This window comes from Artemia sp. Qi Xiang Cuo, chromosome 20 (genome assembly GCF_049724085.1).
Source record: "Artemia sp. Qi Xiang Cuo chromosome 20, ASM4972408v1, whole genome shotgun sequence".
NCBI lineage: Eukaryota > Metazoa > Arthropoda > Branchiopoda > Anostraca > Artemiidae > Artemia > Artemia sp. Qi Xiang Cuo.
This window is the reverse complement of record NC_142813.1, coordinates 39,559,907-39,587,704: the sequence shown is the minus strand read 5'-3', so window position 1 is coordinate 39,587,704 and position 27,798 is coordinate 39,559,907. Positions and strand designations below refer to the sequence as shown.

The following is a 27,798-nucleotide window of genomic DNA, read 5'->3' as shown; positions in this document are numbered from 1 at the left end:
ATATTTTAGTCATTTTGAACAAATGGGTATCTAAAAAATTTTGTGTGAAGCAACTGGAATACACGGAGTCACCCACAAACATACTTCTCCTTGAAAGAGCCAATGAGAGGCTTTATGAAGAAGGGTTTTGGCATATGAAAAGGTCGAATTTTCAGTTACTTTACACTGAGTTTGACTTTGACAAAGAAAAATTATGGTTCCTCAAGTGATTTGAATATTAATCTCTGAAGATTTTGATACTTTTTTCCAAACATTTCTGAAAGGCTTCCAGAAACTTTTTTCTGAAAGGCTTTTAAAATGACCAAATTTTCTGCTAAAAATTGAATTCTCAGAGACCATTTCCTCACATTAATTTTTTGTTTGTCCCTAATCTGCATCTTTACCCCATTTCAGATGAGGAAGATAGGGAAAAACATAGGGATGGACATTTTGGTCAGACCTATGAGGTGACTTTCTACTGTCCTGGCGTTACAAAAGCACTGCTTAAGTAAAGAGTGGAGTAAGATATGCTCATTATTGATTTACTTAGTTATTTTTTACCGATCCAGTTCACATGGAAGAAGTTGTCATAAAAACTTCTGAAAGGGCTCATTCGGTTGGAAATTGAAAGTTTGCAGTGCCCTTTTTTTAAGTCACAAGTGGCTGAGTGGCAAGTGAACCCCTAGCTATGTTTCGTTTTCCTAGCCGTTCTGGCTAAGTGGACGCGCGCTGGGCTGAGAATCCGTGAATTCGGGTTCGATCCCTGGTGTGGTCAGTTTCTTAGTTTGGGACGCGGGTCAGTGGTGTGCCCTGTAAACTTAGCCAGAGTCAACCCAGCTCTAAATGGGTACCTGGAGAAATCTGGGGAAGGTAAAAACAGGAAGGGTTTGCGAAAGCATAGGTTGGCTGGCCCCCAGCCCCCCATTGCACTTCCTGGCTGAAGGGCCACGAAACGGAGATCAGCACCGCCGGTTTGGACCTTAAGGGTCTAGTGCCGCATCCTTTACCTTTTTTTCCTTTTTTATGTTTTGTTTTTGGTCCCCTCCACCCAAAGATATCCGATAAAATTTAGAGATAGGATTTTATTCAACATAGTTGAAAGGTCCAATAACTATGCCTCTAAGAATTGTATAGCCCTCATAGCCCCTGGGCAAGGAATTGTCCCGTTGTTTACACATATGATGTGCTATTGGTAAAGGTAAAATTTACTGCTTAATTTAATAAATAATCTTAACTATGACGGTGCGCCCCTTATTATTTAACTACGTATTAACTGTTAAACACTAAATAAAAATGACGATAGAACGTATTTTCTACTGATTTTTTTCTTGCTGCGGTAAACGAGCAGAGGGGCTTGTTACTTTGAAATCCCTTTGATCACTATTACTTCCTTCATACAATCAATCAGAATATAAATTTTCTTAATAAAGTCTTTCGAACTTTTTGCACCTAGTCTAGTAACTAATGAAGTCTTAGTGTTGCTATTTCAAAAGTACGGTCTATTTCAATAGGTACTATTTGAAAGATAAAGATGACTTTAAACGATTAGCCCTGTTTTTTAACTCATCAATGTAACATCAGTGAGCTGTAAGATCTTAGGACAGAGATGAGTTGAAAAAACGATAATCTTTGCAGAAAGATGAAAGATCTTAGCTGTAAGATCTTAGTGCTAAAAAACGGCCCTATTGGTATTTCAACGATTGTTGTTTGCCTGTTATTTCAAGCAAATTAATGGTCCTATATCAATTCTATATTCTTGGTCAACCTTCTTAAGACCATAGAGGGGCGTGCCTTGTTTTCCTCTCATTACAGGCAATCTAACGGTCTTATGTCAATTTCAAATTCTTGATCAACATGATGCCTGAGACTTTAGGCTGGCATGCCTTTCCAAAAATTAACCTGACAAGTATGTGCCCAATAAAAGAGTCGTGCATACTCCCGCCATTTACCCATACAGCCCCAGGCATTTAACATTTGCCTCTCAATAGCTTGAACTATCTGTCTTGGCCATTCTCTGTCTACAATTAGCCATGTCTTGATGCAACCATATGCAACCTACTGCAAAATACTTGATAACTTCATTTCAAAGCCAAATTGGCACCAAATTGGTGTTATAATGACGACAGGTAGTATGTTGACGGACCTGTCATAATATGGCTGGTATTTTTTGGTCCCAGTCTAAAGGCCGTTTCTTAGCACTAAGATCTTACATCTAAGATCTTATATCTTTCTGCAAAGATTATCGTTTTTTAACTTATCTTTCTTCTAAGATCTTACAGCTCACTGATGTTAGCAAAAAGTGTGAAGACTGCCAGTGTTCTGCCCTTTATAACAATGACGAGAGGACATCGATTCTATGCTAGTCGTTGTCCTAAAGCCGCAGAACAAATACAAGTGATGGACTACATTTGCACAAAACAATAACAGGTGTAGGATCTGTCCTCGATTGATTCACGGTTAAGAATTTCTTAATAATCGGTGCATGAATCCATCGCACGAACGAGTAAAAAAAAAGGCCTTAAGAATCTGTCAATGAGGACTGGCCTAAAAGTAAACTCTAGTAAGAAGGTCGGAAAACGTAAAGTCACAGGTTCTTGACGAATTTCAGGTTTTCGGCAATCTTTCACGGGTTTTCTAAATTAATGACAGTAACATTGGTTTTTGGTGGTCTTTTCAAGTTTTAAAACACGCTTTAGAAATTATGGGATCTATTGTAAAGCTACAGCAAAGAGCAGAAGCTGCAGAAAAACTTTTGCAGTTCTTGAAAAATGAGGTATTATATGTTGAAATAGATTTTGTGGATAGAGTATCTGAAACATCACAGTTTGCTAACTCTTCCATATGAGTGTAGGCCTATTTTTTCATCCCGAAGTAGCCTATAAGCCTAGGAAACCAGCCATATATAAAAAAAAAATGGTAAAATTCTATTTTAGCTACTTTTGGCTATCTTGCAAAAGGGTCAGGTTTGGAAAAAACTTTCAGGGATGAGTCTTCAGGCTAAAGTAAGTCCCAGGAAGGTATTTTATAGTACCTACCTCCACTCCTTCTCCACCAAGAGGGTCCTAAAATTTGCCGGTAAAATTCTACTTTAGCTACTTTTGACTATCTTAGAAAGTGGTTAGGTTAAGAAAATGAAACTTTCAGGGATGAGTCTACTGGCTAAAGTATGTCCTGGGAAGGTATTTTGAAGTAACTACCTCTACTCCTTCTCTCTCTAGAGTGTCTTGACCTTTTGATGACCTTTAAAAATCTGTGAGTTATAGAAGTGAAACCTTGCAAAATAGATCTTCTGCTTAAATGAAGCATAACAAATTGTTTTCAGCTTCAAAACTTTGCTCAATCCCAATTTAGGCCTATAAGGTTTTAAAGATATGCAAATAATTTTCCTAAATTTTGGAATTAAAACATTGATATGGATTAAAACTCTGCTCAAATAACTAAAATTGCATTTTCAGAGCTAAAGCCAGAGAGAAAGAAACTGATAACTGAAAATTAAGGTAAAATGTTGTTTTGTCAAAATTTCAATGGGTATAGACCTATCATGAAGGTAAATTTCCTTCTCCCTTTAGAGGGAGAAGGAGTGGAGGTAGGTACTTCAAAATACCTTCCCAGGACATTCTTTGGCCTGTGGACCCATAGCTGAAAGTTTCATTTTCCTAACCTAAACCCATTCCAAGATAGCCAAAAGTAGCTAAAGTAGAATTTTACCAATTTGCCTACATGACAGGTCTATACCTACTGAAATTCTGACAAGGTAGGCTAACATTTTATCTTAATTTTTAGTTATCAGTTTCTTTTTCTCTGGCTTTAGTTCTGAAAATGCAATTCCTGTTATTTGAGTAGAATTTTAAACCATATCAATGTTTTTTTTTCTTCAAAATTTAGGAAATGTATTTGCATATCTTTAAAACCTTATAAACTAGGATAGAGCAAAGTTGTGAAGCTGAAAACAATTCTGTTGTACTCCATTTAAGCAGAAAATCTATTTTGCAAGTTTTCAGTTTTATAACACACAGATTTTTAAAGGTCATCAACCCTCGAGAGAGAGAAGGAGTAGAGATAGTTACTTCTAAATACCTTCCTAGGACATACTTTAGCCTGTTTACCCATCCCTGAAAGTTTCATTTTCCTAACCTAACCCCTGTCCAAGATAGCAAAAAGTAGCTAAAGTAGAATTTTATGTCTTTCACTGTTGCACAATTTTTGTTACAAATTTCTGGAAAATAAACATGGATTCAACTGCATTTTTCTGTTTTCAAATAATTCAGATATCTAGTTAAACATCATCAGTGCCATCTAATTATTTATCACAAAAAACATGTATATAGACAAATAGTGATAAGTTTGGTAAGGTTAGATAGCATTTGTGTATTTGCTTATAAATGCTATTCAAGACTTATAGAATAGACCCAAATGGTTAAAAATTTGATAGAAAAACTGGAAACACAAAGAAAGATGTGAAGACAAAGGTTCTCCTCCTGCATAGTATGTTAACTTGATTGTTCTGCATATTATGAAGTAAGAATTTTTTTCTTAACATGCTTCCTTGTGTATGGCTGGTCTCCTAGACTTACACCCATCCTGAATCCAAATATAACATTCATTTCAATCATAAATTTTTTCAAGTACTTTAGACTTTCTTATTGCTAATTTAGAAATGCCAATTTGTTAAGGAGCAATTTGGTAAAGAAGAATAGAAATATACTACTATGGAAAAATGCTAAAAGCATATAAAAGACCAAAAAATCCTCATGGTGGTAAAAACACAAAAAGCATTAAAATAGTTATTTTACTTTTCTTTTTAGAGAGCTGAAGAAATCTTGAGTCTAGGCCACCCCTCCCAATACTTTTGCTTGCCTTTGAATCCCTTCAACTCCCTAAAAAGCCCAGTTTATGGAATCTAGAAGGAGATACATTTGATCTTGGATAATAATTTAATGATGGCAGCTAATCAGATATTTAAAATTCTTCAGCTTTGTTATCATAGTCTTCATAAATGTCCCTTGCTTGATCTCTAGGGGCTGGCATATTCAATTGCATCTGGGAATGATGAAAATGGTCTCCTCATTTGAAATTTTGCAGAAGTAGAAAACATAAAATATACTGCTATTATGTCTTGATGCCTGATTGTTTAGAGTGTTGCTTTAACCTTCTCTACAGCCTTTCATTGTTCTATGTATAGATTAAGGAATTCTGATACTACAACTACTACTAGCAACATACTGCAGCACCAAGCGGCCTAAGGCCAGCACTGTAATGCATGACCCTTCTTTATTCTGATTTATTTAAACCTTCCTGTCTGCACCATCCTAAGAAGTTCCCATTTCCCTTAAGTCTTTCCTTATAGCATCCACCAACCCTATTTTGGGACAACCCATGTTTTGTTTAGCCAAAAAGGTTGGCCAACAAGGATAATCTGTCAGCCTTTATCTGCAGAACATGTCCTAGCCAACTCAAGCTTTTTCTCATTATAGGTCTAGAAACAGGATTGAACCAAATTTTACATACAGCTTACTGTTTGAGATATGGTCCGTCCATTGGTTACCTACAACAATCTGTAGGCAATTTTTCTGGAAAACAGCTAAAAATTCCTCCTCTTTTTTTTGGGAGTGCCCATGCTTCAGAACTATACACAACCACTGCCATTGCTGTAGCTTCTAATATTCTAATCTTGGTTTGGAAACTCATCTTCCTATTCTTCCAAACTTGTTTCAACTGTATAAACCACCTTGGTCCTTGCCTATTATACTTTTAACATATTTACTGCACCCACCATCTTTACTAATAATACTAACTACATAAGTTAAGCTGTCCACTTGATTGATCTTCTTGTTACCCAATATCACCTCTTCAACTTCACTTATTCCTAGTCTGAGCAACTTAGTCTTCTTGACCTTAATTTTCAAACCTACTCTTGCACCCTGCACATGCAAAACCTCTAAAATTTCATTAATTTTGCCATCATTTTCATCTAGAAAACTTAAATAATCTAAGTATAGGAGTTATTTACTTCCTGACTGGATTTTGTATTCTCCCATTGCCTTTGCTGTTCTCTGTTGGACAAAGCACATCAAAGTGATCCATATAAACGGGGATAGAACATAACCTTGCTTAACTCCTTATTTAATAAAAAGCCAGCAACTAAGCTCATTTCCTACCTTAACTGCAGCAATGTTATAAATGTACAAAGCTATAATTGCTTTAATGTATTTGCCTGGTATACCAATAAAGGATAGGACCTTTGCTATAGCTCTCCTATTAGCTGAATCAAATGCTTGTTCATAATCTATATTACTGAGGTCTAGAGGTGTTTGATGCCCAAGGTGCTTCTCAATTATTTGTCTAAGAGTGAAAATTTGGTCAACACTTCCTCAACCCCTCTTAAAACCACACTGTTCTTCTCTTGAAACTTTATCTTGAGCATCTCTAAGTCTGAAAGTTATTGTCATACTAAGTAATTTGCTTCCTGCAGAAACCAAGCTAATGCCTCCATAATTACTACACTCACTCTTATGACCTATCTTATGGAGGGGTTTAATTAGATTTTTCCTAAAGTTGCTAGGTACTTCCCCCTTCTCAAAAATCATATTCATAATCTTCAGTAACTTATCTCTAAGCTCACAACCACCATATAAAAAAAAAAGTCATTTACCAAACTATCAGCATCTGGTACCTTATTATTTTTTATTCCTTTTAATACTACCACTAGTTCTTTCTTCATATCCAAAGTGAATTCATTCTAAGACCACACTGACTATACATGACATATGAAAACTAAAAGAGGAAAGAAAATAATAAAAGAAAAAAATAAAATAAAAAAGGTGAGAAAACAAGGATTTTGTCAGCCAGTGGCAAAACATGAAGACAAAGAACAAACAAATATTTTGACAAGGACCTCAGTAAGTGGTCCTCAGTTCTAAAAGAAAAAAAAAACGAAAATCTAACCTTTCAAAGTTTACCCAACAACAACAGAACAGACACTAAATAAAAAGCAGGTAGGAATCAATGAAAAAAAAAAATTGGCCAAGACAATTGAGCAAGAATCTTTTGTTTTGCAATAGTTTTAGCTGGTCTACAGTTTCGGTTTTTATTAGATATAAAAATGGGTTCTCTTAAGTTAGACTGGGCAAAAATATTGATTGAGTCTTAAAATTAAATTGTTATTTGAAAATCCTACACATCTGGTTTTTTTTAGGAGGCAAAATTAATATCTACTGTAAATGACCTACCGCAATCTTTTAAAGAGGCTATTGAGATAAAAAAATACATAAACAGAAATTTGGCTATAAATAGAGACACTGGAGATATTTCACTAAGCCCAATTTACAACAATTTAATAAGGTTTTTATAAAACGTGTTGCCATAGGAACTTCAAAAAGGGCTCATTCAATTGGAAATTTAAAGGGATAGTGCCTTTTTTAATAGTCAGAATTGATTGGAGGGCAACTAATCCCCCTCTCACGCCTACCATTTTCTCAAACAAATTCAATCAAAATTTTGAGATAGCAATTCTCTTTAACATAGTGGAAATTTCTGGAAATTAGGTCTTTGAGGATGACCCCCCCATGCCCATCAATTCCCCCAAACACATCCAGTCAAAATTTTCAGATAGCCATTTTGTTCAGCCTAGTTGATTTCCAGATAGCAAATATGTTTTTGAGGAGGACACTCCCCAACAGCCCTCAGGACAAGGGTTGTAAGTTATGCCCTGGGGGGCATATAAGGTTTTTATTGAAGGTGTTGTTGTAGAAACTTCAAAAGGGCTCATTTGATTGGAAACTGAAAAGGCTAGTGCCTTTTTTAATAGTTGAAAGTGATTGGAGAGCAACTAACACCCCCTCATGCCCATCATTTCACCAATCACATCCAATCAAAATTTTGAGATAGCCATTTTGTTTAACATAGTTGAAAGTTCTTGAAATTAGGTCTTTGAGGATGACAACCCCCTCACAGCCCTCAGGGAAAGGGTTGTAATTTATGCCCTGGAGGCATATAAGGGGTTTATAAATCAAATTAATTTATTTAACATAAAAAATACAAACAAATTCAAAGCAGCCATCTACAAAAACCCAAAGGTTTGTTTACGATGGCTGTAAATCCATTATTATAAAGCTCTACAACTACTGCATTAAAAAAAAAAATCCACATAACAACTATCTCTTTGCAGGGCAAAATCAGCATTTGAATTAAATCATCATAAAGAACATCTACTCTAAAAGGATTACTCTCTATAAATCGTAAGTGAGAAATGAAACCCATCATCAATACAACATCTACTCAAAAAAAAAAAAAATGAACAACAGAGGTAAGAAAAAAAAATGAGATACTTCTAACTAAATCAACTATGACAAAACCAATTATTATCAGCTAGGCTGTAGAGCCGACTCCATGCGCTTTGGCTGGGTAATTTTGTGAAAATGCAACCTTTGTCTGTCAAAGCATATTTCACACCAAATATTTTTCACATTCAACTTTCTAATCATTCAAATTATCACCCAAAAGGTAACACTTCAATCTACGCTTGAGCTGGCTTACATTATCAGCTTATCTAATAGCATCCAGGAGGGAATTCCACACCCCCAGTCCCACAAAACAAGGCAGAAATGCAGCACATTGAGTATTCCAGAGCTCAGATGCAAGGTCATTCGAATTTCTAGTCTTTTAGCAGTGATCAGATGAATTAGCTTTAAAAATTTCCCAAAAAACCTCTAGTGAAGACTTATTCAAACATTGATAAATAAAAATTTCTAACTGGTGATCCCATAACTGATAAATACTAAAAATTTTCAAACGTGTAAAGCAATTCAATGTGCTATTTTCAAACTGAATATAATTAACTAAAATACGAACTATTTTATTCTGTAAAATTTGGACCTTTCTAAAACTTGAAATAAAACTACTAGTCCATAGCATGCAACCATACGATAAATAAGGGCTAACAATAGAATGATATAGTCAAAGTAAAACATTTGACGGTAGTTGATTTTTCAGTCTTCTTATCACACTCAACCCTCTTGAAATCTTAACTGCCACAAGATCACAATGTGATTTCCAACTTAACTTAAAATCAAGACTAAACCCCAAGTATTAAACACTATTTACATGCTTTAAAAATTCACCATTAAAAACAATTTTATTATCTAAAACACATGAAACTCCATTTCTACAAAATGTCATGAAATTTGTTTTTGAAATGTTCACTACCAAATAACTAGAATTTGTAAAAATTCTCAATTTAGCGAGGGCCTTATTTGTTTTCTCAATTAACTGGTTCAGACAAGTAGCTGTAATCATAAACACCATGTCATCAGCAAAAGATGTTATCAGTGCATCTGATATATAAAAACGCATGGTATCAACGTAAATTAGATAAAGAAGTGGGCCAAGCAGGGAACCCTGAGGCACACCAGAATTAATGATAAAAGCCTTTGAAATAGAATTTTGAATAGAGACTCAAACAATGCGCTGGTTAAGATATGATTCTAACCATTTCAGAATAATCCCTTGGATCCCTAAACAGCTTAGCCTATGCAACAAAATTTTATGAACCACTGTGTCAAAAGCCTTTCTAAAGTCTATAAATACTGAAAGTACCAGTACACTCTTTTCGAGAGCACTAGTGCTGGACTGCATGTATTCCAGAGTGGATTTTCCTGAATCCAAACTGGGTATCACTAAGAAAACCGTAAGTAGTAAGATGGTTATAAAGTTGTTGGTGCATCACTTTTTCATACAGCTTAGCAAATAGGGGCAATATTGAAATCGGCCTCCAATTAGACGGATCTGTCTTTGAACCCCTTTGTGAAGCGGAGTAACTTTAGCCTCTTTCAGCCAAGTAGGAAATTCACCTTTCTTCAAAGAAAGGTTAATCAAATAAACAGTACAAGGCAACAAATATACTGTAACATGCTTGAACGTTTTCAGATTAATTCCATCATTTCCTGAAGAACTTGATTTTACCAATCCTATTATCTGTTTTAATTCTTCAACATTCGTTTCATCTGCAGACATTTCCAATCCAACTCCCCTTTCATCACAAAACGTCTCATTAATTTCATTATTTTCATCATATGGATTCTCACTTATTGATTCACCAATCTTAGAAAAATATTCACCAAACAAATTAGTTACCTCATCATTTCCATCAACCAATTTACCATCAAAGGTCAGACTAGCAGGAATCTCGGTCTCTTTCTTCTTACTTACGACTTCATTTATAATATTCCAAGTCACTTTCGTATTGCCTTTGTTTTCCTTAAATTTATCTCCATAATATTTGAGGATGCATTACCGCCTTAGCCAATTTACTTGATTACGGATTTTTTTAAATTCAGTTAGTTCTTGACATGGTTACTATTTAAGTAACTCAAATACAATGTATTTCTCTTTCTAGTTATGTCAAGTAGCTCCATAGTTATCCAAGGTTTCTGGGGATCCTTTTTCCTCACCTTTATGCTCTTTACTGAGCAAGTTCTCTCAAATATTGGCTGCAATATGTCCATGAGTTTATCAAATGCTGCAGAAGCACTTTCAGATTCTTCATAAACTGGTTTCCATGACACAATACTTAGTTCCTCTCTAAACTTCTGTAGGTTCTCTTTTTCTAGTTTCCTACTTTTAACCTTTGTCCTGTTCTGCTTTATTGCATATTGATATGAAGTCACTGCTACTATAGGAAAGTGATCAGAAGCCTCACTTACTATATTGTCAACATAACAGCTATGTAATACCCAGCATCGCATGAAAATATTGTCAATAATTGTAGCTGACTGTCCTGTAACACAAGTCAGAATCCCAACTAATGGATAAAAATTATAACTGGAGAAAAAGTTTAAAAACCCCAAATTATCATTATATAAACTTAGAAGATCAAAATTAAAATCCCCCATGCAAATGCACTCCAGATTACTCAATTCTACTACATCCATTAAACTACTAAAACCATTTTCTTTTTCCTCCCAAACTGTACTCGGAGGTTTATAAACCTCAGTAATCAATATATCCTTTCCACCAACTTCCAGCTCAAGAGTAAGAGATTCCACTTTATCTTCTATCCAAACTGATAGGTCTTCCCTTATTTTAGCAACAAAATGATCCTTAACCAAAAATGCCAAACCTCCACGTCCCATTCTCTCTCTATTCCTTACAATAAGCCTGTATCCTGGAAAATTATATAACGACAGAATATGCTCAGAAGTTAAAAAAGATTCACAAAGGCCAATTACATCAAATTTACTATTCACATTATCAATTAACTGGAGAATTTCATAATACGTTAAAGTTACATGGCAATTCCAATGACACAGGCAAAACGACCTTGCATTCACCTCTAATCCTGAAGAAATCACATTCACATAACAACTATCTCTTTGCAAGGAAAAATCAGCATTTATACTTCTCTGAAGTAAATCAACATAAAGAACATCTCCTACTCTAAAAGGATTACTCTCTAGACATTGCAAGTGAGAAATATCACCCATCATCCTTACAACAACCGCTAAAAAAAAAAGAAAAAAAATGAGCAACAACAGAGGCTATAGAGCCGACGTGGTGCGCTTTGGCTGGGTAATTTTGCGAAAATGCGATCTTTGTCCGTCCAAACATTTTTCACACCGAACTTGTCCCATGCACTATTTAATATTGCCTTTCTACATGTTGTAAGAAATTCACTAATATAAATTCCGGACCCAGCTAATTTTGATTTAGTTTTAAACACTTTGTATGCAAGTTCTTTTGATACCAACTCCACTGAAACTGGGGCCACAGGATCTGGATTTCTGCTGACTAAATTTCGAGAATCTTCCGTAGAGTTGAGTCTGAAACGCTGAATCGACACAAAATGTTCCCTAGTAATAGTCGAAACTACCATAGTTGACTTAACAAGGTTTAGGACAGTCGTATCAAGATCTGAGCCAGGTGTCTGTCTTATTCCTGGGAATATCAGACAGTCTTGCATAGCTTCCTGTTCAAAATCATCAAGCTTGTTCTCCATTGTAAAAATACGATTTACTAGTGCTTCAATTTGACTCTTTAGTCCTTTAAGTAAGTTTTCAATGTGCTCAAACCTTGGATTAAAATCTAGCACTATAGCATCATAAATTTCTGTAGTGATAATTTGGCTATTTATCTGTACAGCACCAGAAGACCCAGTTCCAATGTTTTGCGCTATTTTTTCTGCAACACGTTTTTCTATATCTGCCACTAGCTTAGTCTTAGTTATCGTAACTTCTTCCTGGGTCGCAGCTAACTGTTGAAAAAGTCCAGAAATACACAAACTAGAAGAATTTTCAGACGTCCCTGTTCTTGCAAACTCTCTGTATATATTGGGGAAAGTCGCTACTTCTGTGAATGCTTGTCCTACCTTTTTAGTTTTCGATCTCTTTGCTTCATTAATATTCTGTGCATAAGAAACAAAGCAATCTTCACTAACTGTCTGCTTTTCATGAGTACCGTAGCAGAATACTAGATAACTTGGTCAGTTTTTAGTGGAATTTCTTCCAAGTATCCTAACTGGCCAATGGGGGTAGTTAACAAACTTGGCTAAGGCAAGATCTCCGATAGTAAACATCTCTTGTTTGGACAATCAGTTTATCAAGAGGCACATCGGTAAAAAAATAAAAATAAAAATATACTGGTCTGAATTGTGAACTTTTATAATTGCTGAAGGTCACTGAATTAATTAAGTTCTTGTTAGTAAAATAATAAATTTAAAAACAGGTGTTTACACTCTGAAGACTGGCAATGAAAATTTACAGTCCCAAAGGAATTTGAAATAGCCAGCAAAACGATAATCCCCTTATGAATATAAATCCAAAATGAAAGTCCATAGGGAAATTTCACAGCTTGAGCAGGGTCATATCCGAAAACATTATGGCGTTAACACAACGAAGTCGGAATCAATACTCGTCTGAGTCTCAAAAGTCTGAATCAACGAAGTCTGAATAAATACTAAAGGAAGCGTTGTCGTAGAAACTCAAAAAGGGCTCATTCGATTGGAAATTCAAAGGGCTAGTGCCCTTTTTAATAGTTGAAAGTGATTGGAAGGCTTGGCATTTTTATGTAAAAGATTGATGTGGGTACAATGTATTATTATTTTTTCCTTTTTTTGTTTAGACAAGGACACTTCATATGAAGGAGTTCTTCAAAAAGGAGAACTTCAAACAGGGCTCATTCGATTGAAAATAGAAAGGGCTAATGCCTTTTTTAATAGTCGGAAAGTGATTGGAGGGCAACTAGTCCCCCTCCCCCCCCCCCCCTCCCAATTTGCCCATTATTTTTAAAAACCAAATATTGCCTTAAGATTAAATCAAAATGCACTGTGTTAATGCTAATTCCTAATAAGGCATCTCAGCAGTATCCCAAGAACGACTGAGGGTATTATGTTCAAACTTTTGGGTCTACTTTTGCTTTTTAAAATTTAACCAAATCAAAATAGTGTAAGTGTATCCAAGTGATCAAAGAAAGTAAATAGATTTTTCTTTTGCGAATGGTATCAAGTTTTCCATTTCAGGTCAACTGGAGAAGGTATGAAACTAAATTAAACACTACTATTTGTGTCCAGATTTTTAAAAGGGTATATGTTGTTAAAAATTGCTGAAAATTCTTCTCCAGCTTACAAATAGAAGGCTAAACTGTAAAGTCTTAAAATAACGAAAAGATTTAAATTATCGTTTTCTTTATCTCGAAAAGACTATGTCAATACAAAACGAACAGAAATAAATTAAAAAAACTTTTTCCACAAAATAAGTTTTTCAAAGAAAAGTAAAGAACTCATTAAACCAAAAATGAACAAAAATCAAATAATCTACCAAGCGTGAAACTACCACAAATCAGCATCGATAAATAAAGGAAACCCAAAACGAACAGAAATTACAATAAATAACCGAGTCAAACTCGAAACGAGCAGAAATTAACCTGAGTAGGGCTCAAAACCCCTATACCTTCCGAAGGCCAGAACATAAGTTGCACTTTACTGAAAGAAATACAAATGAATGTACATTGTCAGTTTAAAATATATATACTGATATTTATTTATCAAAATGTTATTATTATTCTATTTATTAAAGTAATTTATTTTATTGATACTTATTTGTGGTATTTGTATGCTTGGTATGCGAGATTATTTGATTCTATTTTCGTTCATTTTTGGTTTAATGGGGTTCTTTACTTTTTTTGAAAAACTTTTGTGGAAAGTTTTTTTTTAATTAATATTTAAATATACCTACTTCCCCCAACGAAAAAAGCTTCAGTAGTCTCTAACTATTCCTGACATTACCAAATAAACGAGAATTTTCACCTTCTCCTTAAGTTGATTTTTAAAAGGTTGATTTTTAAGTTGATAAGTTGATTTTTAAAGAAATTTTTAATTTCTTTTTAAAAGAGTCGATGCTTAGAGCCCAACTACTTAATAAACTTCTTTTAGAATCTGTAATTATGTAAATGTTGCTCAACTTGGTAAATTTCTTTAGCTTTACATTCTTCTGAAAATAATATTGCAATTTTAACCCACTGCAAAATACATCTAAATAGTGGAGTAATTGAAAAAAAGTAAAGAACAACAAATCTAACAGCAAAATTGATCACTAATAAAAAATCAGATAACGACTAATGACGTGGGCCCCCCTGACTAAACTTTGCTAGCACAATGTCAAGTGAGGTCAAAATTACTGGTGTACCATAATAACCCACAAAGTGCCTATTTTTCATAGCAAGTGGCAAATATATGAAACATTTACAGTATTTAAAATAACCGCCACAATATCTAAAGTAGGTAAAAACGTACACAGGAGTTCTTGAGCAACTTTCTATTTAAATGCAGACCCTTGTTATCCTCATTAGTCGAGTGCAGCCGAAGAGGGTCAGATGTGGGGGTAGGTAAGGCAGGAAAGAATTGAGGAGTGACCGTGGGCTTATCTTCATGTTCAGGTAATGTAGATGAGTCACACACTTCACCAATGCTCCTTGCTAATTGATTGTCATTGTCTAAAAGAAAGTGCAGACAATACTCTAAAATTTAAGTTAGCACTCATTTCAAGGATAAAACCTGCACTGTTATCAGAACTTCACCATAGAGTTGTTTAAAAATTACTGAAATTTTTCTCCAGAATACAAATAGCAGGCCAAACTATAAAGTATTTAAAAAAACGAAAAGATTTAAAGAATAATTTTCTTTTTCACTGAAAAGACTATGTCAATACAAACCGAACAGAAATTAATTAAAAACACTTTTTCCACAAAATAAGTTTTTCAAAGAAAAGCAGCCTAGAGAACTCATTAAACCAAAAATGAGCAAAAATAAAATCAAATAATGTACCAAGCGTGAAACTACCAGAAATCAGCATCGATAAATAAATGAAACCCAAAACGAATAGAAATTACAATAAATAACCGAGTCAAACTAAAAATGTTAATATTATTTGATTTATTTAAGTTATAAAAGTAAAAACATTTATATTTTTAAAACATTAAAACGTTATATTTTTTAAACATTAAAAACATTATAATTTCTGTTAGTTTTGGGTTTCATTTATTTATCGATGCTGATTTGTGGTAGCTTCACGCTTGATAGATTATTTGATTTTATTTTTCATTTTTGGTTTAATGGAGTTCTTTACTTTTCTTTGAAAAACTTATTTTGTGGAAAAAGTTTTTGTTTTAATTAATAGTCATAAAATGAGCAACTAGCATTCTTTTATTAATTCCTTCCTAACCTAAACAAGACATGTCAGCTTCCTTATTCATCATGAGCCCTACTCCCTACCTATGTACCTCATCCTTCCTGCTTGAGTAAATAATTGTGTATCACCTAATTTCATGTTTCTTCCCCTTGATATGGGTTTCTCAAACTCCTAATAAGTCCAGTTTGAAGCATCTGAATTTTTCAGTTGGAATGTTCAATATAACAGTTGTTCTTTAACATTGTAACATTCCAAGTTGCAATTTTCATATTCTATAAATCATCAATATTGTTATAGCCTCAGGAAAAGAAATGGTCCCAGAACCAGTGCAGAATGGTGACTAACGTATCTTCTCAAGTCTACACAAAGCACTTAAGCCAGCTTAGAATTGGACAGCAAGAAGTCCCTTGAACTTCCTTTTGAATAGAGTTAATCCTGGGCCCATATTGGTCACAGCATGGTGTTCCACACTTTGCAAGGCTCTCCTATCAACAAGAGTCAAAATCTTCCACAGACAATCTGAAGCCTATTGTCTCTGACTCATATGTTTATGCCTAAAAATATTATGTCACTGCTGGGAGGTTACCCATTAAAGATAGCTTAGCTAAGAAGCTGTTTTTCACCCCCCCCCCCCAAAAAAAAAATAACAAAACAACAACACCAAAACGAATGAAACCCAGAAGAATTATCCATTCATCAGAAACTAGTGCCAATGCTGTGTTTTTTACTAGACTATAATTTCCTTGAGGGGTGTTACACATCAAGATCATTCTGCAGTGCTGTTAGCAGCCACAGTTTTGGTTAGGAAAAACTCAAGAAAGGTCCACCTTGAGGTCCTGCAAGCAGGATTTCCCTGTTGGAGATAGGGATGGAGAAAGAACCTTATGACAGAGTAGAGACTCCAAGCCATCTCTTAATGCTGGAACAGCTTCAATCTTTTATACCCAGCCTATCCTTGTCAGGGTATGAATCCTGGGGGCCCACAAAATTCTTGAGGTGGTCCATTCTGTGGTGGATATAACCATGATTGGACAGAGTATTGTATGCTCCCCATTTATCATAGAAAAAGGGAAGCAATGCCCCTTTAGGAAAGAGATAAATAAGTATTTTTGGTTGTCTTAAAGTAGTCAGCAGAATTTTTAATAACTATTTTGTACTGGCTATTTTCTACTATAAGGAACAATGTGTCACCTTTAATGGCTCAAAATAGATTTGTGGTAGAGTCAATTAGAAGCCTATGTTTGGCAAGAGCATAAAATGATACCTTGAATCTTGTGTTGACCTTCTACCTAGAAAAGCTACCATAATAAGTGTAAATTTACCATAGAAAAAGAATTTTTGCTCTAGTGAAAACTGTTAATGGGGAGTTAGATAGTTGTGCCATTTTGCCCACATTTTATTTGTTGCCAATACAATCGAGGTTAGACCTATATTATATTTATTCATTTAAGGTTAAACTGGCTGCAAAGTGAATATTTTTTTTAATCCATCTTTGGATTCCTGACCAAGTGTTGCCCTGCAACACCTTTGTTGGTAAAGCAAACAAAGGGTAGCTGCAACACATCACATTCCTTAGGCAGTGTCAATCTAGTTATGTTTGAAAGTGTTCAGTAACATTTCTAGATGAGGGAATTTTGCTACCATGGCAAGTATTGAGTAAAATCTAAATTTTGCCCTGCTATTGTTGTTTGAAACTCCTGTCTCTACTTCTTGTATTTTTAAGGCCTAGAAGATTTCATAGAAGACAGAAATTTGTGTAGATTGCATTACTTTGGATGTGTCTTAGGGTTGCCGAAAATTTCCTTAATTTTGATCTGAGTCTCCTTTCTTTGATAGTAGGTATAGAAAACACGATTCCAATGATTTGAGTAGAATTTTAAGCCATTTACTATTTTATTTTGAATTTAAGAGCCATTCTTTAATTCTTCTAAACTTTTAAAATACAAATTTAGCCAAATTACAAGGCTCCAAAGTTCTAAGTTCAAATTTCTAAAAGTTCCACTTTTATACTACAGAGATTTCCACATCAAAGGTCAGTGCCCTCTATAGGTGGAAGTGGTGGCTCTAGATACTTCGAATATTTTCCAATGTCTTACTTAAGGCTCTGGAAACATTCACGGAAGTTACATTGACTTAGCTCATCTAATTTCTGTGATAGCAAAAAGTTCCTCAACTCCAATTTTATTAGTGAAAAAAAAAAAAAAAAAACAACAAACAACAAAATCAGTGAATTTAGGTAGATAACTTAGGGCTAGATCATGAGTGGCACCAACAAATTTTATTAGAGGGAGAGGGTGGAACTAAAATACCACAAAGATTTTGATTTTTATCAAAAGTAAATGCGAGGATGTTCCATTTTCCCATTTTTAAAGGTCTGCTAACTCTCCACCCCCCAGAGTGTCATTGTTTATTTAACTCCTTGCTCTTAGCTGGTGCCCACAGGCTATATCAAGGCGGTGGGGGAGGGGGGTTATTTAGGAATAGCATTGACAAGATAGTGAAATGCTATATGTAATATTTTGCTCTTAGGCTTCTATCATGAGCAATCTGTTCTTGATTGCTCACATACAGGGCCGTCACTTACGGGGGATAATCCCACCCCTCCTTAATGTTTTTGGGCACTCGGTAAGAAAAACGAGGTAGTAAATTCGCCACGATTTTTCCGACTCCGCCGAAAATTTTTGTTTGATTAAATTAAGACCATGAAAATACTGAAATGTCACCTACCGGAATTTTGAACTTAGTTAGTAAACGCAGCAGTACCAACTCCTGCCGTGATTTTACAGATAAAAAAAAGAGCATGGTTAAATAAAGAGCATGAAAATAGTGACATGACATATACCAAAATCTCAATCTCAGTCGGCAAATGCAGCAGTTTCACCAACTTGTGCAGTTGTTTTACACATCATATTCAAAATGGATATTATGCTAATAGTTGATGAAAATCAGTCGGTAAAAATGACCAGCCAGTCGGTAAAATTACGTGCTCCCAAGTTGATATTGAATTGTTTCAACCTATCTAGTCTATGGCCTTTCAATGGCTCGTTTGTTGCAGGGTTGTAAATTGTGATAATGTGGGCAAGTGTGAATTCAGGAGGATGCAGCATGTACAATCATTTCATTTTCAGCAGGATTGCTCCTACTACTGCTGCTACTAGCAACTGACCGCAGCACCAAGCCTCCTGAGGCCAACACAGCTACGCACGCTCCTCTTCCATCTCAATCTATTCAAAGCTTCTCTCTTCATACCCTCCCAGGAAGTTCCCATTTTCCTTAAATCCTTCTGTACGCCATTCTCCCACCCGAACCACAGACGACCCGCTTTCCGTTTAGTCCTATATGGCCGGTCGAACAGGACAATCTTTGGCAATACGTCATCTTTTATCCGCAGAATGTGACCTAGTTGAGGCAAAAAATTTGTATTTTTGTCTCTTAATTTTTTTTTATATTAAAATATATTTAATATATTATTTAAAAATGTTTTTTATTTAAAAATGTTTTTATTTAAAAATAAAAAATAATTGAATTCGTCTTTTGTGCTGATGAATATAGAGATTGTACATACATTTGGTGTGAATTTGTCATTCATGCACTATGAATGTACTGATTTAATTTTACAATGGACTAAACTGGTAAAAAACTTCAAATTGCAGTTGTAGTTTTTTTTTCTAAATGTCAGATAAGGCGTTCGCATTTGGTCCCACATCAAGTAGTTATGTTTTGTATATGATGTTTTTGACAGAAAATAAAACAGCTTTTTCCAAACATCAGCACTCTTGTAATTTATTTTTAGGCAAACAGACTCGAAGGTTTTTTCTCATCTGGTGTTGTGGCAACAGGAAAAAATATGGAGCTTGAAACCCTAAAACAAGAAAACAACACTTTAAAATCCGAAGTTGAAAACTTGAAGATGGAATTGAAGAAAGGCAAGAAAGGAGAAAGTGTAAAGCAACTATCTAGTCCAGATTTATCTAAGCCTGTGGCTTCTGCAGTAAATGGGGTTGTCCAGAAGCAAACAAAGAAAGAAGAGGTACATGTCCCAAATGAAACTATGAGTAAGAAGAAAGGAGAAAAGGCTGCCAAAGTCAAGGCCAAACCTGAAGGTAAAACTTGAATCAAAAGACGATTCACTAACCCCACAAGAAAAACTTTTGAAACTGTAAAAACAGCTCTCTGTCTTTTAATTTCAATGTATTTAGTGTATATATAGTGTGATAAAATAAAAGTCCAAAATAGGGATAAATAGGGATTAAAAATATGTTCTGAAAGGTCTGAAGTAAAATCTCCAGACTTAGAATCTTGCTTTAAAGCTGAAGAAATAGAATCTTTATGTTGTAATAGTCTGATTCCCAAACTCTGGTTAGTACGTCCCACATATGACCTTCCGCAAGTACATGAGATCTGATAAACCCCACTTTGTTGCCCCAATGAGGTTAGATCCTTCCCAGAATTTAGAAAACTACCCAAAGTATTATTACTCTTTAAAGCTACCCTTAGACCATTTCAGAACATATTTTTAATTTTCCGGACCATTTTATTTTGTTCGAGAATATCTCTTTGATTTCTAGGGATCGAGGTTTAAAGCAAAATTTTCGTGAAACGCTTGAAATAAAGAAAATCTTATTCAAGAATATTGCTTTGAATCGGGATACAGGTTAATATGGGCTGAACTCTGTCTATGATAATTTATTAAAATCTGACAGAGTAAAGTTCAATTCACCCAATGTAGTTGACCTTTGTCCAAATGCTATATCATTGAACGCTAATGAACCGAATCCATGAAAGTCAAAGAGGATAGCTTCCGCCTTTGCTTTGAAAAGAATTAGATAAATAAAAAATATATGGTTTTATTTGATTTAGTATATAAAATATTGTTTTAAATTGTTTTAGTTTAGTTTTACTACTGACGACGGTTACTGCACATGTGACCAAAATATCTGGTATTTTTTGTGAATTCTGTTATACACTGTCTATTAAAAAGGATTTTATCCCTATTCTGGACTTTTATATTATCGTCATGGAAAGGCAGTGTGGTCTCCGAAATTATCTACGAATATAGTTTGTTTAAATATTATGTTATTTAAGGGAATAACTATCCGAATTTTTTTCAGAGTATTGTTTACGTGCTTTAATATCCAAATCTTCCTGATTAGTCTAGACAATTTACTTCTTTTAAGTTTTTTTTTATTATTTAAGTGAGGCATATTTATCGTTATGAAAACAAAAATATAAAGGTTAATACAATGTTTGACTCTAAAAACCTCCAAAAATGTGAAAAATAACGTTAGTCAGATAGGCATCAGGAAAACTAATTTTAATTTTTCCCATATAAAGCTGGGTTGTGCCTAATTTTTTCATCAAAAATAAAAATTTCTATCTACTAATATGCTCCTTTAAAACGATTTTTCGATATTTAAGCTTCTCTCTCTTTTAAAAATAAAAAAGCCTTAAAAGTTAAACTGAATACCAACCTTTACCCCTAATGTGCAAATATACAGTCAAAGTTAATATTTCTCAATATACAAGGTTATTTAATATTGTTTTCATGTGTTTTCCTCATTTTGATTTCATCAGCATTGATTCAATTTACGGGTAAACGGGTTGAAACAAGATTGAAGCCTGGCAAGTGTTTAAAAAAGTATAATTTGGGCCATGTGCTTGCAGATTTGGGGTGGGGGTTGAAGTACTGCTGAAGCACCTTCGAAATGTATCAACTACAATTTCTCTGCATATTCTGAATTGGAATTGTTTTCTTAACAAGCTTCCTTCTCAATAGCCCCAATTCTAGGCGTGTACTGAATTTAGTTATTTTAAATGTGAAACTAAGGACAACATAATATTTGGGTGAGATTTTCTTACCTGGGCTATGATGTCATTTTCTCTTCAATTTTCTATCATGTGTGCTTTGAATATTTAAATAAGATACCATGCAATAGCTCAGTGGATACAACCGCGTGTAGAAAGTTTTAGGATTGAGGTTTGATCCCGGCTGTTGCAAGGAAAGAATCTTGTAAATTAGTTGGTATTAATAGTTTTTTCTAGTCATTTTTGTAAATACTTCTAAAAGTAAAAGTTTTTAGCACTTTTGTCAAATATTTCATTAATTAGAATTAAGGAATTAAAAAATGTTTTGTTTTAAGTATTCAGCTTTTTAGCACCTACGTGTTGGGAAATACTGTTAAACTTAAAATATACTAGCTAGATTTATTGGAAAAAATCAAAATTTATTAGAAAAAAACATCAATTTCTTCGCTTGTAGACACAAGGTAATAGGAAAGTGTCTTAGTATTTTCTAATTGTGTTTGTTCTCTTTTAGGTTGCTTGTGTTGAAAACATAGGGGAACGCCAGGTTATGATTGGTTGTGCTAAGAAAGAAAAAGAAAATCTCTTTCCTTACAATACTGCTAGAGGGATTTTTTTGATAGTATGAATTTGATTTAATCCATTTAATTATAAATTCTTTGAAGCCTTAAAAGATGGTATGCAGTAACTTTAGTGGTTGTCTCATTAAAGAAAAAGAAGACCATTCCACTAATTACTACCAATTTTCCATCAGAAATAAAATAGCAGAAGTTATATAATACTTTTAAGAAGAACATTTACAATACTAAACTGAATTCGCTTCCCTGAGAGTGTTTTCATTTTATTTTCATCAGTTGTCAAGTCTTTGAAAATAATGTCTGGCAAAAATGACTTGAGACAATTACAAAATTTAATTCAACAATTTACAAAAGCAAATTTTTATTTTAAAAAGAACAGTATCATATTGATATTTCTACAGGCCAATTTATCATTATTTTCAATTAACCTTTTCCCCCTCAAAATTATGCCTGCTTTGTTACTATATCTTTTGTTTATGGCTATGCTAAACACTAAAACGGGTTTTGACCCCCCCCCCCACCCGTAATATTGGTCCGACTCGTAAAAACGTAACAAAAATGCAAATAACAAATTTTGATGCGTTTTTTAAAGTTTTTTTTGTAAGTGTTTTAATGTGTAAGTGTAAGCTTTTAAATTGTTCCTGCGTACTAGGTTGTCAATTGAGTATAGATAATCAATTCTAGATGGCAGGTGTGTTATTTGCCCTTTTTATCTGCTTCATCGTTTTATATGTAATCTTTTAAAACATCACCTCAAAAGGTCGGCTTTGACTCTATGAAATATCACTTAAAATGTCAGGTTTGGCTCTTTAAAACATTACTCAATCTTGTATAAAAAATGTAAACTCTAATAAGCCTAAAAAATTTGGAAAATAATAAGTACTCCCATTCAAATCGTGGTAAAAAGAAAAAGTCTTAGTGTTCCTGCTCAGGAAATTTCCTGGTTGCGTTCATGGTGAATATCCTAGCCAAATAAAATGTAAAATAGCTTTCTAGAAGCATACTTTTCTGGATTTTCCCTAAACGATTCATTGATCTTCCTAAAATGTTGTCCAAAATAATATTGCTTACTCTAGCGTCATCTATAATCGTTATGGTTCTTGGTTGAATAGGTCTGTAATTTAGAAAATTTGCAGATATCATCGCTCTTACGCCTAAAGGGCCGGAAATAATTAGGCAAGGTTTTTTCGGCACCGATTCGACGAAATCGTTGCCGAATTGCAAAGAAAACGGCAGCGATTTGAGTATGAAAATTTTTCTAGTTATCGGTGCCGACTTACAAAAAAGGCGTCGAATTTCGTCGTGATCATAAAAACAAGAAATCCTCAATCGTTTTCTTCTTTTCAGCAGGAAATCAAAAGAACTAGATAATAATAACAATAAATAAATATTTAATAATAAAAGAACTTCATAATTTAATATTGAAAGAATCTAGAATTTATTACAGTATTTTTAATTAAAAAAATCATAAAAGAATTAATAATAAAAGAACTAAATAATAAGTTGAGATCAATCATGCAACTATTGAAAAACTGTAATTACCATTGGTGTCCATGATGTTTAGTTTTGAAAATCTTGCAGAAAGGGAATTGTGTACTGCTATCGGTTCCCCACTGAGCTGCTGAAGTGGGTGCATTATATATGCATGCATATTTTGTGAATGTTTATGCCATATAAATAGTAATATAAATGAATTAAATGATATTATATAAAAGAGCTGATTAGGTGTTAGTATACTTGTTTATATGAACTGGAAAACTGCTTGTGAATGTTTTGTATAGCAATCGTTTTTAGCCTTTTTTTTTTAATTGCAAAACACTAATTACATAAAATACATTTGATATAATAGTTTCACGATACCGCGCACAAACTTGGGGGGTGGGGGTGGGGAGGGCTTATAGAATATCAGGAACTAACGAATTTTCCTTTTTTTTGAGTTTTCATGCAGTTTACTTTTTGAGGATTGTGCCCCTCCCCTGCCCCCTCCTCAGAAAATAAAATCCTGCATACTTTCCCAATTTTTTATCGCGTGGACTATAAACCTTTTTTTTTAAAGTACAGTCACAAGCAACTCCATCAAATAGAACATATTTCTGACTTCATTATTATTTATACAATTTTTGTACTATTTTCTGGTTCTAATAATTGACCTTGCATTTACTTTCCCTCTTAAAAGATATGAAGGAGCATCCTTTAGTGTTGATAATGAAAAACTGGAGCTACTGATTTTTTTTTTATTCATTAATCCCTCTGTAACCATGGACTCTTTCTCGGTATATAGTCCATAGGGTCTCAGAATTCATTTCAATGTAATGCATATATTCAATTGAAATTATCAATTATGTTAAAACATAGCTGATATAAGAGAATACACACAATACCCGGACTCTGAAAATGTTTTTATGGATCAGCTAGTGGTCCGTGAGCTTCCTGGTTAAGAATCGTTGACATATGAAATCGTTTAGAGTTTCATCGGTTTCAGCCACTTATTGGCACGAAATGAATTTCGTTTAGATGCCATAGTGATTTATGCTAGAGGTCCAAGCAACTGCGAAGCAAGTTCTTTGGAAAATTCTGGTTATCTCTTGTTGTCCGATATTTAACAAGGTGGAAAGCTGTTCGATTAGATTTGTCAGGGTCAAATGAAAAAATTAAGTTTTGTTGATGGTTTTAAGGCATAACTTAAAATAAAAGTATTTGTGATAATGTTTAGTTTTGTTGAACTTTTTAGGATATGCTGAGGGAAAGAATCTAAGAAACTAAGGACAAAAAATTATGAACTACTTCCGAGGAACTATTTTCCAAGGAGGACTCTTTAGGAAGATATCCCCCCACCATTATATACAGCCATGTCTAGCACTGTTTTAGTTACCTCTTGTTTTTTTCCCTTCAGCTAGGGGCCCTATGAGACACCCGTCGATGCTAAAGCGTATAGAGGGAAGGAGGTAGTGTCTAGAAATTTTTATTCATGTACTCTTTGTGAGTAATGTGAAGGCCTGAAAATCGTTTTTGAAGGCTATTAAGTAAAAATAAACTATAAATAATTGAATACTTTGAATCTCAAAGAAGATCTGTGTATGAGAAGTTTGAATTTGTTTATGTGTATGATTTTTCTTCGTTTTTTTACCTTTCTGGTGTTGGTTAAAGTGATTTTTTGTTAAAGAGTGTGTCCAATCAGTTTTGTAATATCTGTTTTTCTTTATTTCATTTTGTTCTGTACTCCACATTGTCGTGTTTGATTTTTGTGGTAAAAAAATAATAAAAACAGAAATAAAAAAAAGCAAAATTATAGTAAATGAGCGAGTTTATTTACCATTAAAGTGAACCCATTGGGATTCTTTGATGTCTGTGGCTAAGGACTTTAGCTGGCGAGTAAAATAAGAAATAAGTAAATAATAATTCATAGAAAACACCTGAGTTTATTGACCAGTAAAATAGACCTATTGAGATTCTTCGATGTGTTTAGCTAAGAACTTTTGCTGTGGCGTGAAATTTTAAAAAATTACAGAATTCACAGTTGTTTTATAATTACAAAATAAGATATATTTATTGCAAACAATACCTACATGGTCCTTGCACTAAAAAAAAGATAACAATAGAAAACATTGATTCAACTTAACGAAGTTTAAAACAATCCACAAATAAAGTGTTAAAAAAATGTACATTCAAAATTTTCAGCGTAACCCACAGTTAACCTGAGGAATCTCTCCGACTATGTAATACTATCATTTAACGAACTCCCAATCCAGCTTTCTAGCCGTCCTAGCCGAGTGGATTGATGCGCTGGATTTAGGATCCTTTGTCCGAGAGGACGAGGGTTCGAATCCTAGTATACCCAATTATTTGGTTTGGGACTCGGATCAGTGACGTGACTCTGTAAGCTCAGCCAGAGTCAACCCAGCTTTAAATGGGTACCTGGAGAAATCTGGGGAAGGTAAACAGGAAGGGTGTGCGAAAGCACAGGATGGTTGGCCCCCAACCCTCCATTGCACTTCCTGGCTGAAGGGCCTAGAAACCGAGATGAGCACAGCCGGTAGGGACAGTAAAGTCCAATGCTGTATTTTTTACCTTTACCTTTACCAATCCCGCTTTCGATCAAATCTGACACACCCATATACCCTTTATCTCAAATGGTTCAATACTCTCCTTTACTCATCAGATGAAGCACACTTTCACGCATTTATCTGCAATTTTGGCATGATTATGGGTTCTTTTTTAGCGTTAAGTAGTTCTTATTTTCTCAAGAGGTGAACAATAAATGCATACAATAGACCACCTTGAGTATTGATAATTGATGAAGAATGGATTTGTTATTATTTCATATTTTTATTTTGTATTTTTATATTTATTTTATTATTATTATTTTGTTTGATTTGGCGTAATAATTAATTTAATAGATCAGTATTTACATAGAATTTCACACGACCGCAAACCCTAGTAGTTTTTTCTTCATTGCAAAAGTTTTGTTTATTTTGTTTATTATGTTTTATATTTTGTTTATTATGTTTATTATTTTGTTTTATTTTGTTTATTTATGAAAGCTTTGTTTATTTTATTTAATTGTTTTTGGTTGCTAAAAAGTAAAGGTTGATGTTGTTTTAACTGTATTAATAAAGAATTACCTTACTTTGAAATCACGCTTTTTGAAACTGAATTTAAAAACAAGAGATTCCTTCTTTTGAACCCATATTTTTAGAGATTCAATTGCGTCCTTCTTTCATTGCCAGAGTATTTTAGTTTTTTTTTTTCTTGTTTTGATATCTGGCCTCATTTCGTTTGCATTAATAACTATAAATCTCACAAGAATTGTCTGATGTCGTCTATCCTTAAGGCTCTTTGAATTTTCTCTTATTTGTTTTCCAGCCAAAGGCGATGAAGAGGCATCCGTTGATATTGGAAGATTAGATTTTCGTGTTGGAAAAATACTTGAAGCAAGGCGACATCCAGATGCGGACTCTTTGTATGTAGAGGATGTTGATCTTGGGGAAGGGAAAATTCGCACTGTTGTTTCGGGCCTTGTGAAGTTTGTACCATTGGAGGAAATGCAGGTTGGTTTTAATATGTAAAAACAAATACGTTATTTCCTTGATTTATTTTTTTGTGAAATGAAAATAGGTCTAAAAGTGGATGATGCCCTGGGTACCTCCGGTGGCACAGGGGAACTAAGGTCTAAAGTTTTGAGAAGAAATTCTGTTTAGTACTTGTCCTATAAGTACTGAGTTCACTTGATTTATAGAACCTATAGTTATGGCCCCCAGAAATTGTTTATTTTTGAATTTTAGAATATTGAATCACAGTAAAACAGAGAGTTTAACTGTATGAATACTGTGACTAAAAAAATGTCAGTTGTTTTTATTGGATCAGAATTTCTGGTAAAAGAACCAACCACGTTTTGCATTAGTTTTATTGGTTCAAAATTTTACATAGCAACAGCGGTTACAAAGGTGGGAATATTTGGCTTCCCTTTTTGAAATACGCTTAAGGAGAGGATTTGATTGGCTTGACAAAACACATCACAAAAATAAATCAATGAATCTGAAACATGCTTTTCTAAACTGAAGTTTAGGATAGTAATTTTTTCTCTATTTAATTGTTATTCAATATGATTGTCATTAATTGTTAGTAAGCCTGCTAAACTTCCGTAATCTTATGTATAACGATTGAAAATAAAAAAATTCGAACATGGAACTATTGAACATCAAACATTCGAACATCGAACTAAGACTAGTACTGGCTATCCACTGGCAGCCATGCATTGAGTG

General features: G+C 34.0%; 1 protein-coding gene across 1 annotated transcript; it reads left to right on the top strand.

The window, feature by feature from the left end:
* Positions 1 to 2,579: 2,579 nt before the first annotated feature.
* LOC148940183 (aminoacyl tRNA synthase complex-interacting multifunctional protein 1-like) lies at positions 2,580 to 27,117 on the top strand. Its single transcript, XM_089105968.1, has 3 exons — positions 2,580 to 2,752; positions 19,450 to 19,759; positions 26,900 to 27,117. The coding sequence occupies exons 1-3, from the start codon at positions 2,681 to 2,683 to the stop codon at positions 27,100 to 27,102; spliced, it is 585 nt and encodes a 194-aa protein (XP_088962094.1). The 5' UTR covers positions 2,580 to 2,680; the 3' UTR covers positions 27,103 to 27,117.
* Positions 27,118 to 27,798: the final 681 nt, after the last annotated feature.